Below are 18,724 nucleotides of genomic sequence, written 5' to 3'. Positions count from 1 at the left end.
AACACGCATCGACATGTGTTGGCTGCCTGGATCACCGAATTTCCCATCAAGATACCAAAGGACCAACATCGGGTTCGTTCCCTGTCGCCCACCGTCGCTCTCATCGCCTTGGTCATCTGATCTGCAGCCCAATCAAGTCTAACTACCGTCTACAAAAGTACTGCTCTCGCTCACTCCTGTCGCAGCCGGCGGCAAGGCTGTACCATGTATTCATTCGTTACTTTGCTGTCGACAGGTGAGTTCAAACGACCACCTGCCCGCGTTTCCTTTTTTCTATTTTGCTCTCTGCTGCCGACTTCACCACAATGCCTGGTTGTACCACTTGTGCTGCGCCATTGCGGCGAGACGATAAGTTTCTGACGTGCTCTGTTTGCAATGAAGCATTTCACCTGAGTAAAAACTGCTCGACGGTTGCTGAATCCACTTTTTCGAAAATGTCGGCAGCAAAATGGGAATCTCTGGTATGCCCGGCATGCAAGACGCAAGTCGTCAAGCAACCTGCAATGGCTAATAAATCTGATGATGGAGCACTAGAACAACTTTTGACTGTAAACGATAAACTGGACCGGCTGACGACTACAGTCGAAATGTTGGCTAGTAAAGTGGAAGAACTACTGACCTTCAAAGCTATCGGAGAAAAAACTGCACAAACTGTCCTGCAGATACAGGGGTCGCTCGATTCCCTTGCTGTTAAATATAAATCGGTGTCGTCCACTGTAACTGCGAACCACATTGCAGTCGGCGAGCTTGGCACGCAAGTAGATACACTCTCCTCTAAGGTTGTTGCTCAGGCTGAGCTGCTTGAGAAGGTTGGCTCTGAACTTGGCGAATTAGAGCAATACGGCCGACGCTGCAATATTGAGATTCATGGCCTGCAATATAACCCCGACGAGGATATGCCTTCCTTCTTGTCAGGACTGGCGGCGAAGCTAAACACTTCCGAATTCAAACCGACCGATGTTTCTGCCGTTCACCGACTTCCCGCACGCAGCAATACCATTCCTGTAATCCTTGTGCAGATGCACACGGTCTCGGGCAAACAGCAATGGCTCGCTGCACGAGGAATCCTACGTGAACTTGGTCATGATAGTTCCTTTCCACTGCTTTACTTCAACGATAATCTTTCGCGTGCCCAACGGGAGCTGTTTCGGCTGGCAAGGCAGAAAGGCAAAGAAAAAAAAGTAAATTCGTTGGGAACAAAAACGCCAGGATACTGGCTAAGAGGGATGAAAATGCACCTATTCTGTATATCAATAAGGTATCTGATCTCCAGAGTATTGCATGAGCATGAACAAAGATGCCTTCAAGACATGTACTAATCTGAACGAGGTTTGTAGCTTCTTGCCATATCCTGATGGTTGCGCTTTCCGTGCTGTTCACGTCGACATTCGCAGTGTTAGAAAACATTGGAACCATTTTCAGGCCTTAATTACCCCTTTGAACTCCTATTTCAATGCGATCGTGCTTACCGAGATTAACATTCCGTCGGCCTGCATCAATCAGTATCAGATAATTGGATACCAAGTTTTTCATACACTAGGCCAATTAAGAGGGGAGGAGGCGTGGCAGTTTTCATCTGAGAAAGATGGGCGACAACTGAGCAGGATTTCTCGTTTTCCCAAGCTGAAATTGTGGCAGTTCGTGTTTGCGCACCTTCCTTGTTACTAATTTTGCTTGCGCTTTATCGCCCACCATGTTGCAACAGTCGTATATTCCTGGATGAACTGGATGTCGCGCTGGCGTCATTGTCGTCAATGGACCATATTTGCCTAATTCGGTATGTCAACATAGATACGCTACGCCCTTCACCGGCGACAGTTAGTAATTATTTGGACGCCATTTCCAAATGGGGGGGCTTGCACAACACGACCTGTGAACATACGCGCGAAGAATTCCTTGCTGGTCATCTTGTTACATCTTGCATAGATCATATATACGTGCACATAGCTTGAGTGTCAAATCTGTCGTTATTACAGCGAAACTTGCTCATCATGAGATGATCTGCTGCTCCCTAACAGATGACACTACACACTTGGTCGCTCCAAACGAAGTCAAACAAATCTAATTTGTTGACCCCTTAGCATTCGACAAATTAGTAATGAATCACGACTGGTATAACTTTTTCATGGCTGTAACTCCAGGCGGCGCCTATGACAACTTTGTAACACTGTTCATCGATTTCCGGCTTGCAACTACACTGGTCTGTAAAATGAAACAACGTAACTTGGACCAAAATAATGGATGTCGACAGAAATACTCGCGGCAAAACACGCAAAAGACTTGTTATGAGTTCAAACAAAGAGAAGTCCTAATTGTACGGCTTTGCGGCTTCGGTTCAAAGAGCTTCGAAATAAGGTCAATGCTATGATACGTCTAGCAAAATGTAATAACATACGAACAAAATTCACAGACGCTCGTTGTGACAGCAGGAAGACATTGTCCCTAATTAACAATCTTAGAGTTGCTGATGTAAACGCTAATCGCCATGTTGATCTGATGTCTCGTTTTTCTTCAAATGGTACTGCCACCGCTAATGATTTTAACTCATATTTTTCAAAAGTGTCTGGTGTAGCGCGACCTCATCCAGATATTCGCACATTTCAAACTAGTATTTCAGAATCCGCCTTTCTTCCCATGTTTTCGGAACATGATCTGAAATCAATCCTTTTCAGTCTAAAACCAAATAACTCTGCAGGAATTGATGGTATTTCAATATTAGAGCTGCGCAGAACTTTCGAAGCAATAAAAGATGTCCTAGTACTCATTTTAAAAAATATTATTACCACTGGTATCATTCTCGATAATCTGAAAAATGTGCTGGTCATTCCTCTTTTTAAAAGTGTCGCATGCAACAATATCGAAAACTACCGGCCTATTTCAATCTTTTCATGCACTGGGCAGATATTGGAAAAACATCTGCTCAAGACAATGAGCAGCTTTTTAAACAATCATGGCGTGTTATCTCCTAGCCAGTATGGTTTTGTGCCGAATTGGGGTACGCAGTTGCTGCTTGAAGATTTTTCCGATACACTAAACTCGGCGTTTGAACACAATCAGATTGCTTCTGCACTGTTTCTCGACGTCCGCAAAGCGTTTGACAGCGTCGGTCATAGTATACTGCTAACCAAACTTGCTTTGCTAGGCTTTCGGGGTGCGTTTTTGCGGCTTTTGAAAAGCTTCTTATCTCACAGACACCAACTTGTGTCTCTTGGAAAATTTCGTAGCAACCTGAGTGAAATTAAAGCTGGCGTCCCCCAAGGTTCAATTTTAAGTCAGTTATTATTTAATCTATATTTTAATATTTTAACGAGTTATTCAATGTTGTTAACGTCAGATTATATCAGTATGCTGATGACACTGTCCTTGTTTCACACGCTTGAAGTTACACTGACTCCATCTCTTCTTTGCCAATGGCGACAACAAAAGTGATGTACTGTTTTCGGAATGATGTAGTCCATATCAATGAGTCCAAAACTCAACCGATCTGTTTCCACAACCCTGTCAAGCAAGTTACTTTATCGTTCCCATTATATTTGCACACATCACATTGCAATCCTTGTTTGTCTGACCCTGTGCAATACGCTTGTTCAATTAAATACCTTGGTGCTTTTCTTTACAGTGATTTATCCTGGAACTCTCATTTCGCATATATTTGACAAACACTTCGCGCTGTGTCTTGTGTTTTGTATAATATTGAATTTTACATGCCATTGTCTGCCCGAAAGCTTGTAGTACATGCGTTATGCTACAGTGTAATCCGATATGGGATATCTCCATATGGTCATGGCACCCAACATTTGGTAAACCGGGTCAACTCCGTCCTTCGTAGCATTCTGAAGCATGTTGCTTATGATGTCCCCCCCCCCCAAATCTGATGTGTGCAAAACTTTGTCTTTACCTGATTTCAGTTCTTTGCTGCTAGAAACTGTTGTCCTAAAGCATTTTGGAATAAGCCAGTATAATATTCCTTATGTGTCTCTTCGTTGCCTTAGACAAAAGAATCCTTATGTTACACCCCGCTGTAAGACGAGATATGGTCAAAGACTCCGTAACTATTATGTCCCAGCAATGTTTAGTTTACTTCCCCAAAGCATACCAGATGTGAAGACGAAATATGGTCTCAGAAAGGCTCTTAGACACATTATTGCGTGATCGGAAGCCTGTCGTGTGTGTGTGTGCGTGTGTGTGTGCGTGCGTGTGTGTGTGTGTGTGTGTGTGTGTGTGTGTGTGTGTGTGTGTGTGTGTGTGTGTGTGTGTGTGTGTGTGTGTGTGTGTGTGTGTGTGTGTGTGTGTGTGTGTGTGTGTGTGTGTGCGCGCGCGTGTGTGTGTGTGTGTGAGTGTGTGTCTGTGTGTGTGTGTGTCTGTCGCTGTGTGTCAGGCACTGCCGTTCAAGCCAACTGCGGCTTTGGCAGGCCCGATTCATCCATTGTATGATTCTGAAGTCATCAATAAGGTATTATCATTATTATTATCATCGTTCTCGAAGAATTTCATGATACACCAACGGCGGAACACCTTGGAGGGAGTTTTGCGCACATACGACCGCGTACGACGCCGGTTCTTCTCGCCGGGTCTTTACCGCTCTGTGCATCGTTATTAGCAACTTGCGAATTGTGTTAGCGCCGGAAGAAACCTCTGCTGTCAGCTTTCGGACGACTTCATCCAATCGAAGTCCCTCTGAACCATTTTTTCGCGTAGGTCTTGACCTGCTTGGCCCTTTTCCGATGACGACTAGAGGGAATAAGTGGATCGCCGTCGCTACTGATTACGCAACACGCTACGCAATAACAAAGGCGTCGCCGACTAGTTGCGCAACAGACATCGCTGATTTTCTCCTCCACGACGTCATTCTCCATCACGGTGCACCTCGAGAGTCACTTACAGACCGCGGCCGCTCGTTCTTATCTCGAGTTGTCGACGACCGCCTCCGCTCTTGTGCAACTGAGCACAAGCTGTCCGCTGCCTACCCCTCATAAACAAACGGTCTTATGGAACGTCTCAATAGAAAGATCATAGGGATGTTGTCGATGTACGCCTTCAACGAATTTCGCGACTGGGACGCCACACTGGCTTATGTGACGGTCGCATATAACTCGTCCCGATATGACACCGCAACACATTCACCCTTTTAACTCTTGTATGGTCGCGACCCCCCATTGCCGTTTGACACCATGCTCCCTTCTGTGCCGCGTGTTGCAACTGAGTACGCTCATGAAGTGATCGATCGCGATCACATGGCACGTCGAGTCACCCGATCTCGTTTAAGCCTCGCAGCATATACAAAAAGAGCGTTGCGACCGCCGCCATCGCGATATTAAGGTCGCCCCAGGTGCTTGGGTGCTCCTCTGGTCACCATGTCGTAAGGTTGGCCTCTCCTAAAAGCTTATCTCTCGCTACACATAGCATTATAAAGTCCTACGCCAAGTTAACGCCGTAAATTACGAGATTTCGCCGCTACACTTTGATGCATCCTGAAGTCAGACTCCTGTTGACATCGTGCACGTTTCGTGGCTGAAGCTATACTTCGTTCACACTTATTCGCTTACCATGCGCCGAGACGGCACTTCGCCACCCGGGGGTTCTGTTACGTAAGGATGAAAGAAGAGAGAGGAAGAAGATCAGAGACGCGGGCTGCTGCGTGTTCTTGGTGGTCGGCCATCTTAACCTCTCTGACTCATCAAGTATATTCTATACAGCAGAAAGACTATACTGTAAATATAGTCTTTTGATATTGGCAACATCTCCGTAACAATATAGTTCCACACAGCTGCACAAATATTCTGAAGGCTGGGGATGTCGTTTAGGCGAGCAGACGTGCACTTAATGCGACGCACCGAGTCTTCAAACGATGGCTTGTGCCATGTGCATAAATCTATAAACCATTTGACATGCGAGTGAGTGAGTGAGTGAGTGAGTGAGTGACTGAGTGAGTGAGTGAGTGAGTGAGTGAGTGAGTGAGTGAGTGAGTGAGTGAGTGAGTGAGTGAGTGAGTGAGTGAGTGAGTGAGTGAGTGAGTGAGTGAGTGAAATAACTTTATGGGAGGTACGGCGAAGAAGCCAACTCATAGCGCCCACGGCTTGTCCCACGTCGGGACAGGCAGGTCTAGCCCTCTGGCCCGGTCGCGGGCACGCCGGACTGCCTGAATTTACTTGTATAGAGCGGGTATACGCAGAAGGAAGTCCAACTCCACCTAGCTGAACTTGGGGTATCTCGATCCGTACTCCCAGAGCATGTGTGCTAGAGTGGAGGTCTGCCTGCAGGACGGGCAGGCGTCGTCGGGATATACGTCGGGCTAAACGTCGTATAGAACGGCCAGACACGGATATGGGCCTGTCTGTAAGAGAAACACCTTGCGCCCCATTCAACTTGGGGTAAGGGTGTGGAAGAACCCTTCTAGATATGTAGAAGATATTCCTAACTTCATTGTGAGCAGCGGGAGCGTCCCTGTGGCGGCAGGGAATAGGGGACTCGGCGCTCCTTACAGAGAAAGCGCGGTTGGTGAGGCCGCGCACAACCTCGTGAGTAGACTCATTGACGTTCGGGGGAGCACTCTTGACCGACTCTACGCGAGAGGGAAAGCAGTGAATCGAATGATGCGTGAGAGCATACGGTCTCGAGATGCTAAGAAGATGAGCAGCTTGCTCGCCGATGCAACCGTTCTGAAAAGCCCCAACTGCCGTTCTGGAATCGCCGTAGATCTCGGACCCACGATTGTCTAGGAGGACGAGGGCGATGGCGACTTGGTCGGCAACTTCGGGGCCTGAAGTGCGAATCGAGGTGCTATTGGAAATCTTGCCGCAGAAGTCGACCACGACGACGGCAAAGGTCTTCCCATCGCAGTACTACACGGCGTCGACGAAGCTTGCTCTGATGTCTTGTTGCTTAATCTGTTTGAGGATCGCTGCTGCTCTGGCCTTTCGTCTGCCCTCGTTGTGGACTGGGTGGACGTTTCGGGGCACTGGGACCATTTCGAACTTATCTCAAATCACCTATGGATCGGGGTACTAACCATTATGAATGCCGAAGAATGGTAACTCGGCTCTTCGAGGGTGCGTTTACTTGTCGCTGTGGTGGTCAGGCGAGTCAGCTGCACGCATTCTTGGGTTCGGGCAATCTTGGCCGTGTTATGTATACCCAGCTGGAAGAGATCCTCAGTACGGGTCCTGATGGGTAGCCCGAGAGCCCTTTTGACTACTTTGCGGATGACAGCGTTGACCTTGTCTCACTCCGCACGGAGTCAGTTGTGTGTAGAAATTGTGTACTTGAAGTGACACACTACGAAGCCGTTCATCAGCTGGAGCAGATTGTTTTACTTCCTGTCTCGGTGTCGGTTTGCGATTCTGCGAACCAGGCGGAAAGCGTTGCCTGTCTTTACGATGATCTCGCGGAGAGCCGTTCCGTTCCCGCCGCTGAATTAGACAAACATGCCCAGGACCCGAATGACGTCGACCCTCGGTACCACCTCCCCATCACATGTACGAAGTCTGATGCTACTTTCGGAGACTGGCTTCCAACCTTTGGGTCTGCCTCCGACGAAGCTCTGACTTGACCAGGGAGTATCGAAATCCGGTGGGGCGGAGATACTCCTCGATCACGTCGATCGTCTCTTACATGGCTTCTTCGACTCTGCCCTCGCAGACGCCGGAACACCAGATGCGGATGTCGTCGGCGTAAATTGCGCGCTTGACGTCCTCGACACGTGCCACCCTCTCAGGAAGACTAATCATACAGATGTTAAACAGTGTGGCAGAGGTCACGGCGCCCTGAGGAGTGCCCCGTCTTCCACGGGCTGCATCTTCAGAGCGGAAGTCTCCAGTGCGAAGCTTGACCTTCTTATCCATTAAAACGAGAGCTGACGTAACCGTGGAATCAGGAACCGAGACCCAGGTCTGAAATGGCCTTGACGATGAAGGTGTGGGGCACGTTGTCGAAAGCCTTCTCGAGGAACGGAATGAGTAGAGCTTTGACATCTCTGGAAGGGTCGTTCACGATCTGATGCGTGATTAGTTTCATGACATCCTGCGTCGAGAACCCAGCACGGAAGCCGATCATGTTGTACGTGTAAACCTCGTTGCCTTCGAGGTACCTGTTGAGCCTGTTGGGGACGATGCGCTCCATGACCTTGCCGACGCAGGACGTTAGAGAAATCGGCCTGATGTTCTCGATATTCGGGGCCTTGACGGGCTAAGGAATGAGCACCGTGCAGGCCGACTTCCATTCTGCAGGTACAACGCCGCTCTTCTACATCTCGTTGATCTTGTCGGTCAGAAATACAATCGACGGGTTGTCGAGATTTCTCAAAATTCTACTGGTGACTCCGTCCGGACTCGGCGCAGACTTGCAGTTGAACGCGAAGATGGCTTGTCAGACCTCGGCAAGGGCGAAATTTTCGTCCAGCTCGAGGTGAGGAGGGCCTCAGTACTCCGGAAGTTGGGTCGCCGGATCTCCGTCGCGCCGGACAGGGAGGTACTTCTGTATGAGTATGGAGACGAGTTCCTCAACCGTGTGAGACTCGGTGGCTTCGTAAAGGGCCTGGGCCAACGTACGCTTCTAATTTGACATGAAGCCGCTTTCGTCGAGAAGGTGCTTTAGCAAACCCCAGGCTTTGCCGTTGCGCATCTGTCCGTCGATGGATTCGCAGAGCTCGTCCCACTGCTGCTGGTATACATAGCCCTTTCCGATGGCCATCGATGGCCTAGTTGAGCTCCGAGATCTTTTTCTGAATGTGCGATTGAGCATTTGACCATTCCGTCGGCGGAGCAAAACGTTTTTGGCCTCGATCAGGTGGACAAATCTGCTGTTCATTCGCTCGACGTTGAGATTGGCTTCCACTTTCTTGGTGGCGGCGAAAGCGCGGTTTCGGATGCTTTCACACCATTCTTCGAAAGTGGCGGGTGCCTGGCTCTCCCGGGTTTTTCCCGAATCTTGTGAAAATGTTCCCAATCGACGAACATGAATTCGCTCACCCTACTGCGAGCCTCTTTGAAGTTGGTCTCGAAAATGCAATGGTCGCTGCCGAACCCCATGGCAGTATTTTTCAAGCCCACGTCTTCGACGTTCCTAATGAAGGAAAGGTCGGGTTTCGAGTCCCGTGTGACAAAGTTGACGATGCGCGTGGAAAAAGCCTTGTCAGTGACCAGGGTGATGTCCATCTCGTTGGCGTCTTGCCACAGATTGCGCCCCTTGGTAGTGTCATAGACGTAACCGCAGATGCCATACGGTGCGTTGAAGTCGCCGACGACGACCAAGGGTCGACGGTCGGCCAAGTCGGCCGCTGTTTTGAAGATGGTCTTGAACTGCTGGGGTGAGTCCCTAGGGTTGCTGTAGATGTTGAGGACGAACACGTTGTTTCTGCGCTGATTCCGCTACGGCGCGTCGAGCAGGATTTCAACATTTACAGATTCGACTCTACCGCTCATCAGCTTGAGGTCGTGGGTGAGATGAGTAGGCCTTTTATCAATCAAGGTACAAATCACTGGCCACCCGGGCCGGCCCGACATGGCGCTGTAGCCCTGGAGCGAGGCGGCGGAGACTAATATTTCCTGGAAAGCAATGACCTGACATTTGACAGCAAAACACCCGAAAAACGGCTGCAGTGGGGCTTTGTTATTAGAATACCCCCTGCAGTTCAATTGCCAAATTCGAAAACTCTCTTTGGATCTATTCATCATTCAGTCGGCAGGACGGACTACCGCCTAACGAGGCAGTTAAGACTGCGCAGAGACTGGGACTGTAACTATGATAGCACGTTTTTGTGGGCGTTAAATTGTTATGCCGTCCCGGCGCGTGTCCCCGAACACATGAAGATTGACGTCTTCGGCGACATCACGTGCAGTTCATTCGTGGTCGTCAGGGACGAGAATTCCACTGAAGGACGAGCCGCCTGCCCTTACGAGCAGAAAATTCTACGCATGGTGAGCAAGTTTGTCTTCACCTCAGTGCAACTGCTATTCCAGTATGCTACTGTGTTCGACTTCTCTCAAGATGAGCACTGTACAACTATTTTATCTTCGCGTGCTCACCATCGCATTGATACAGGATCGGCACATGCTCTTCGACAGAAGCCTTACCGAGTGTCTTCATCAGAGCGCAGGACTATTGCAGACCTGGTACAAGAGATGTTGAGGGAAAATATCATTCAAGAATCATCAAGCCCATGGACTGTACCTGTTATTTTCGTGAAGAAAGAAAGATGGCTTGCGGAGATTTTGTGTTGATTATAGGCAACTTAATGCGATTACCAAGAAGGATGTGTCGACGTAATAGACTACGTACGCTATGCCTCCTATTTTTGTCCCTCGATCTACTTTCACGCTATTGTCAGATACCTCTGGATCATGTCGATAAAGAGAAGAGCGTCTTTGTTAAACTGTAAGGTTTATTTGAATTTAACGCTATGCCCTTCTGGCTCTGTAATGCGCTCGCGATGTTCGAGAGATTCATGGACACAATTCTGCGCACATTAATGCGGAAAATATGTCTTTGCTACCGCGATGATGTTATTTTCGGCCGCAGTCTTGAAGAGCCTAATGAGCGCCTTAGCCTGGTTCTGAAATGCATGGAGAACACAGATTTGATTCTCAACTCTGGAAATTGTAGGTTTGGGGAGCGACAGTCATTGGTCCTCGGTCATCCAGTCGACAATGATGAAGTCATATCTGACCCCCGCAATATTGAAGCGGTCAGTTCCTTCAAGCCTCCGCAGTCAGCATAGAAACTGCGCAATTTCCTGGGACTCTGTTCTTATTTCCGTCGTTTTGTCCCGAAATTCGCCCACGTTGTACACCCATTGACACGTCTGTTGCAAAAGGATGTATCGTTCGACTGGACACCAGAATGTAAGCCATCGTTCCGTCAACTTAGGTTCTTACTGACGCCAGCGCCCATCTTGCGTAACTTTGATCCGTGTTCCCCTACCGAAATTCATATTGACGCCAGCGGAATAGGCATCGGAACATCGCTTGTTCAACGACGAAACGACGCCGATCACGTTGTTGCCCATGCCAGTCGTTGCTTAAGCAATGCTGAGTGAAACTACACAGTCACTGAGCAGGAATGCCTTGCAGCTGTTTTGCTGTTCATAAATTTCCCTGTTACATCTATGGTCGCCCATTCAGCATAGTCGCTGATCACCATTCATTATGCTGGCTGGTCAGACTTCGGGATCCCTCTAGTCGTCTAGCGCGGTGGGCCCTACGACTGCAAGAGTATGACTTCGTAGCGAAACCCAGAAGCGGTCGCCATCATACTGACGCCGATTGTCTTTCCCGCTTACCACTGCCAACGGCAAATTCTCAAGAAGACACTTTCGATGACTGTGTGGCTGCTATTTCACTTGAATTGCCGGACACGACCGTCTTACAGGAGGACCAACGTAACGACATCAGTCCGGAACTTCTTTTTGTCATGGCCCTGAGTCCGAAAGCCAGTGGTGGTTTTTCTATACGTGACAACTTATTGCAAAAACCAACCACTCTGCCTGCGGCGTCCGTTTTCTTCTTGTCGTTCCGAAGAGTCTCTGTGGTGCTGTGCTACATGCCATGCATGATGATCCGACATCAGGTAATCTTCGTTTCACCCGTACGCTACAACATGTGTGAGAGCGCTTTTACCGGCCTCACATGCGTCAAACAACAAATCAATTTGTCGCTAGTTGTGACCAATGCCAATGACGGAAACGACCTTCAACCGTCCAAGCAGGTCTTCTGCAGCTGTTGATTCCCCCTCACACAAATTTTGAGCAAGTCAGCGTGGACCTCGTGGGCCCATTCCCACGTTCATCGAATAACAATGGATGGATCATCGTTTGTGTAGACCATCTTACACAATACGCGGAGACCGCGGCAGTACCGTCATCTACCGCTGTTTGCGTCGCAGCATGGCCGACTTCGCGTGATCAGAAGCGACCGGGGTCGTCAATTCGTGGTCGACGCTGTTGAATAGCTGCTTAGGCTATGCGGAACACAATTTCGTCACCCAACACCGTACCGTTCGCAAACCAACGGTCTTGTTGAAGACACGACCCGAACCTTAAAGAACATGCTATCCACGTATGTATCCTCTAGCCACAAGAACTGGGATAACATGTTTCCATTCATAACATACGCCTACAACACTGCGAAGCATCAGACAACGAATTCCAGCCCTTTCCATCTCTTCTATGCTCGGTGGCCGCGCAGCTTCCTCGACACGACTCTGCCGTTTTCCCTAGGCGCTGAGGATTCTGTCGCCAAGACACTTTGCCTCACCGAGTAAGCCCGCTGAATAGCATTCGTCCGGACATTGGCATCGCAAGACCGCTCGAAGGAACGGTGCAATAGTTCCCATCAAGCTATTTATTCCAAAAAAAAAGGTGACCTAGTGCTGCTATAGACCCCACAACGCAAGCCTGGCTTGTGCAGCAAGCTCTCGCCACATTATATGAGCCCATTCGTTGTTTTAGATCGTCTGAGCGACTTAACTTACATAGTTGCATGGGTTTCGTCTGCAGGTCGATGTTCCAAATACACCCAGCTTGCTAATAGTGACTCTCCCAGTGGGTTTCGCCTGCGAAAGGGGCATTGTAACGTGGCGAAAAGGAGTAGATAGAAGAATAGGAGGACGGCGAGCTGAGTGGCAGACAAGGCAACATTTCGCTGGCGACTTCGTGGTGAGCTGTCCTCCATCCAGGTCTTCATCTGTAAATAAACATCGATCCACTGTAAGAGTATTATGCTACAGTTTTCTGACTGTTTCTAGCCCCACATAACGCTACATTTTCAATATTCTCTTTATAACTATTACCAAGTTTTTTATGTGTATCAGTCATCCAATGACATTTAGTATACTTCGTGCATGCATCACGTGTCTTACGACGATGTCCTTCCTGTTACACTCCCTGGTAGGACTGACAGAACTGACAAGCAAATACATATGTGCATAGCATAGGTCCACATGACAATGTTCATTAGCACATTATGCTGCAACAACAGTCGAGGAGCAGTAATCCCTTAGAATTCTACAAGTGAAGCGAAAGTTCCATAACGCTGCTCTCGGAAGCGGCTATGCAATACATAAGTGCGTTCTCACAACGTCAGTACCAGCCGAACAAATGTGCTCTATCGCTAGGCCTTCATGCATAATTTAAAAGAGCAGTGGGTGGAAAGGAAAAAAGTTGACATGCTCCACCTGAATGTCTTGCTGACAAATGTCTAACTGATAAGTTATAGCAAAAAAATATTTATGTGTGTACAGCTTTACTAACGCCAATTTTATTGCACATAATGACTAGAACCTAAGGATACCGACACACTTTATTGGTGTTGCGTAACACTAGCTGATTAGTTTCGAGTATCAATAAGTTATGAACCATATGTATAATTTTGAAACCAGAGACAAATGTTTCATTCTCGCTCTCTATAATGTTCATGCAAAAAATGCAAGAACTCTGTCATGGCTAGTTAGTTGAAGTTAAGTTTTGGTAGTATCGCTGGAACTGCAAAACTATCAACAACGCTATCAACAGCGCGTCAGCGGACTATAGTTTACTATCAATCGTATTATCGATACTCTCGATAGTTTGAAACCAGAAATATACTGTCGATATTATCGGTACTTCTGCCTCACTAGCACTTTTCATGTGTCCATGGTGTAAGGCTCGGCGTAGTGGGAACACATGATATTTTTGAACCAGCCAAGTTTTATGCACTTCTGATTTTGTACTGACTTCGGTGAGGAAGGCGGCACAGGATTTCGAAAGTGACCACCCCATCTTGCTCAAGTGGTGAACGCCAGCGATGAGAGAATAGCTGGTTGATTTGACAATTACTCCTAGATTTGATTTAGCACCAACCCCTCCAGCAATTACGAAATGGATGCACGTTGAGGCACACGTCATGCGCGTCACAATATCTTGACGGCCATGTTGAAAATTGTCGTTTATAAGAATGCTCACTACCATTTATCAGCTTTCGATAACGTGAATGCAATAAATTCAGGCGAGTAACTTTCCCCCGACGCTCTAAGTGGGCACGGTATTTTTGGCACTGTGCTTGTTCCCAAATGAATCGACCGATGCTTTCCGAAGAGAAAACGTGCAGCTCGTCTTCGAAATACTTTGCGCTTTCAAGTGTACCTTAAATGCAATGGCTTCAAAATAACAACACATACGCGCCATGTATCATCGGCAAAATAAGTGCATTATACGGTGAAATCTTAAATTGGAGAGGGTTTTGTTAGCCTGTGTCGGAAAACACAAATACTTGCAGCTGCTGTGCAAATATTTCAAACGTGTTTAGATCATGAAATGATACCTGTAAAACTTTCTTCACAGTAGATATAATCGTGCATATCCTAAACAGGTGTTCGGTTTACGTAGTAAGTAAACACTGCCGGTGCTATGACCCTGTTTCGAATAAGCGAATACCGTCAACACCATGATGTGAAATACTTCATGACATCAAAACTGATGCTACGAGACTTCCCCTAATGTGAGTTGTTCGGAAATGTTTGTTACTAACAAGAGACAATACATCGGAATGAATACGAAGCTTCACAGAAGGCGACCCTTTACCAGATCTTAGCGTGATTGTCTGGGCGCGTTACAGTCGAAAAAAGAACTTGGTTTTCACATTTGTTTACAGATCATACGTGCATATACGAGGCGCACTCACTGTTTCAGAAAGGAGAAGTGATAATGAAAGATATCCGAGGGAAGCTTCTTGACTGTGTTGCACATTATCTTTTAGGTCATAACGGCGCCTACGAGACACAATTAAGAGACACACACATTAAGAGATAATAAACTGGCTACGAAATGATGAATTGTTCAAGGATCGTTTCTTTATACCTACTTCATTGCAGGCTTCGTTGTGGTACTGCTCCAAAAGTACCTCACCGTGCACCAGATAACCCTTTTCGGCAGCCTGTTGCTCTGGGTGCCGTTGATTGGTGCAGCCTTCGCTCCCAACATCACCTGCATGACAATCACCCTCGGTGCTCTGCATGGTAAGCGTGTTCATTTGAGTTGCTTGGCACAGCGCCGTCATTGTTTAATCTTTCTCTAGCGCTTGCGCTGCTAATATGCGCTGTTTTACGAATGTATTCATGTGCATAAGTTTATTACACATTTGCAATTGCCTCCCACTTTCTTGTCGCCGAAAAAAAATCTGGCTTCTATCGAGTCTTTTTACGTACCAAAACCATGAAGCCTAAGCGAATGCTCAATAATGCATAGTTTGCTGGTTTCGTCAATATCTGCTACTTGTCTTGCCATTCATGATTATTTTAGTTCTCTAAATGAAGCCCACTACGTAGTACAGATTTAAACCTGTCGCAAACGCTTGCAGAGCATTGTCCCTACAAGGCAGTGTGCCAGGCAACGTATCCAGTAACCGGAAGTTCTGTAAAACAATGTCTGGCACAGGCTTCCTCGTGCGCCTACACTACAAAATTTTTCTCGTTGCCATTCAAACAACGGAAATCTTCTCCAGAGTTCGCTGTCAAGGCGACTGAGCGTATTGGACACAATACAATCAAATAACAAAAAATATATTGATGGGGTTTTGCGTGCCAGAACCCCAATATGATCGCCAGTATATTGTCTTTTACCCATTCATTGTATTTAAAGACTGTTAAACTGAAAATGATTATCAGGCATGCTGTAGCGGGGGACTCCGGAATAATTTGGACAGCCTGAGGTTCATGCACCTCTAATCCACCTAAATTTAAGTACACGAGTGTTTTCACATTTCGCCCTCATCTAAATGCGGCCGCCATGGACAATACTCTTGTTATTAATGATTTTACCCTGGAGCACTTATTTTTTTTTACAGCTACGTAAAATTTCAAAGTTCACTTTGATGATTTGTGCATATTATTGTTCCTTTCTAAACTTTAAACGTTATCGGCCAACTTCAGTACTTTTTCCTCCAACGGCAGGGCAAGGCCTACTGTCCACATGAGTTCATCCACATTTCATTGTCCTGCGGCCTGCACCAGATCTTTCAGGATTTCACTGGGAAAACCTCCATCCTTCATCTTTTCTTTCTTAACACATCTTTTCTTAATGCAGGTTACTCATGCGATGGTATTGATAGAATATCTGACCACAATTCTCTCTTAATTTCAGTTCCTGGCATCGTCCCTGAATCCCGCTATATCTACCGGACATTTTCTGAATTTAACCATGCTGATGATCTGGCAATAACAAACGTCATATGCGATTCCTTTCATACGTTTGAACTAATAAGTACCACAAGTCATACAACTACCTTGACAAGTTTCTGCGAAAATCTTGTCAGTATGTGTCTCAACTTTTGTTCCTTTAAAAACACAGAAAACAAACGCTGAAATTATTGGATGACTAAGCACCTTTTGCATTTATCACGTCGTGTGGACAGATTACGTCGATCGAAACGCTCTGGTGACTCAACCAAACTCATGCAATTCCACAGGGCTCATAAGTAACTCTGCTCTAAAATAATTGCTGCAAAATAATTTTGTTACAACGCAACTTTGCCGAAATTAATGTTGGCTATTCCCCCCAAAATTTTGGAAAGCTATCTTACCACTTGGGCTATCCTCGGGCACGTTATCAATTAACAATGTTGCAGTTTCTGATTCGCAGACAATAGCTTCTTCTGTGAACACCTACTTCCACTCTGTCCTTATGACTGATAACTCTGTAATCCCTGTTTTTTATTCCGAACTATACCCTCCAATCCACGATATATCACTGTATACTGAGGGTGTACTTAACCAAACCCTTCACTTAGCCACCAAGAAGTCGTGTGGTCCCGATGGTATCCCCACTGTTTTAACGCGACAGCGTTAAGGCGCTAGAAAAGCCGGTGTCGTCGGCATTGGCGGCGTTGGTCGTGAGCGAAAAATTCCGGAAGGCACTTCATAAATAAAAAGAACTTGCGAGATTGGCTGGGTGGGAATCGAACCAGGGTCTCCGGAGTATGAGACGGAGACGCTATAACTCACCCATGAGTTCTTTTTTTTTATTCTGTGACTTCCTATTATTTCCTTTTTTTACATAGCAGGTAGCATGCACGGAAGGGTTCTTTCTTTACAGCTTTTCTAACACACACACGCACATGCACAGAGAATTGCACATCTATATAATTATTCGTCTTTGCTGCAGGCGCTTCTGCCACACCTGTCATCGCTTGCTCAACTCATCTTCGCTGCCCAGCAGTGAACTTGTATACTCAAAAGCATCACAAATGTGCGTCCACGCAGGTTTTGCGTTTTCTAGAGCTAGGACGTAGTCAGTTCGTGACCTCCGAATTGCATACAAACCTAGAAATAACAGGGTTCCAACGCTGTTGTTATTTTTGTCATCTTCCAGTATCAGAAACATTACGTTATCCCAATTTGGGTATATCTGCACGTCAAACACAATTCGTGTGTTGTGCCAAAATAGTACTGCGTTTGTACAAAACAAAAACACGTGCTGAAACGATTCTGGATAGTAACAGAGCGGGCAGTCCGTTGACCACTGCACGAAAGAACCCTTGTTACGTAGCCATGTTTTTACAGGCAGAACTTCGACATGTAACCTAGCAAAGAAATCCTTAACCGCTGATTTTACAGGATATTTTGGTAGGCGCTTAAAAACTTCAGACTCCAGCTGGCTTCCAGCTCGAGACCAATATAGTGGTGGCGGGAATAGCATATCTATAGTGCTCCAGTACAGACTCTTCCGTTTTAAATTTTTTTAGGTACTCTTGAGAAAAACGCTGCTCGAAGAAGCGAGGTGCCTGCTCCACCTCCCTGTAGAATTTTAGGGTGCGGGCTCGTGGGACTCCTTGGACACCTTCGATGCACTCGCCTAAGTACCCCCACTTCTAATTGTTTGAAAGAATGGCGTATAATATGATAGGTTTGGTTTTTGAAAAAAAATATGGTACATGTGAACTTTGAGTTTTACCTCTACGTTTACCAGCCCTAGGCCTCCTTTTGCTTTACTTAAGGATAAATTACTGCGCCTCATGCGCTCAAACCGTGATTCCCAAATATATGTTGCGCGAAATCTATGCACTCGATTCACCTGAGCTGGCAAACAGGGCATCACCTGCGCTGAGTACCATATAGCTGGAAAGAACAGTGTTACACACAAAGGCTCTGTTCATAAGCGGGACCGTTCTCCCGTGCCAATGTTGCACTTCTGCCGTGAGGGTGCCACTTCGAATTATATTTTGTCCATTCTGTAGGTTGGCAGTATCAAAACACACACCGAGGTAGCTGATGATTTCAGACGTCCCCTTCACCTATAGGAAGGTGGTCGGTTTTAAGTCCCAGGCACCTAGCCATGCACCCACGCACTTTCCTCGATTCACTTTAGCACTAGAAACTTTACAAAAGTCCGTGACATGCTGCACTCCTTGGCGGATTTCCTCTCTAGAGGCACCCACAAGCGTAAGCTCGTCGGTGTAGGCGAGGACTTTCAGAGGAGTATCTGCGAAACTGAATCCTGTTATGTCGCTGTCGTTCAGGATTGTTCGGCACAGGGGTTCTAAGTACAAAGCAAAAAGAACTGGCGACATGTGGCATTGTTGCCTAAGGATCTGTTGAGCTGTATGGTGGGAGTTGTTTGCCCTTTGATTACCAGTCGCGTCGTCACTTGTCTGTAGCAGACACCAATATATTTTAGAAGTCGGTCCCGAATGTTGTAGGCCTTAAGCAAGTTGAAGAGAAAGTCATGTGTTACTCTATCGAAGGCCTTGCTCAGATCCAC

General features: G+C 46.9%; 1 protein-coding gene across 1 annotated transcript in view; it reads left to right on the top strand.

Moving 5' to 3' along the window:
• The window catches only part of LOC142576569 (monocarboxylate transporter 3-like), a 129,063-nt gene that overhangs the window by 79,528 nt on the left and 30,811 nt on the right, over positions 1-18,724 (top strand). The window contains exon 3 of the mRNA XM_075686745.1: positions 14,842-14,985. Within this exon, the coding sequence (XP_075542860.1) occupies positions 14,842-14,985 (144 nt within the window). The remainder of the gene's footprint in view (positions 1-14,841; positions 14,986-18,724) is intronic.

Source organism: Dermacentor variabilis, chromosome 3 (assembly GCF_050947875.1).
Source record: "Dermacentor variabilis isolate Ectoservices chromosome 3, ASM5094787v1, whole genome shotgun sequence".
Taxonomy (NCBI): Eukaryota; Metazoa; Arthropoda; class Arachnida; order Ixodida; family Ixodidae; genus Dermacentor; species Dermacentor variabilis.
This window is presented reverse-complemented; position numbering and strand designations above follow the sequence as displayed.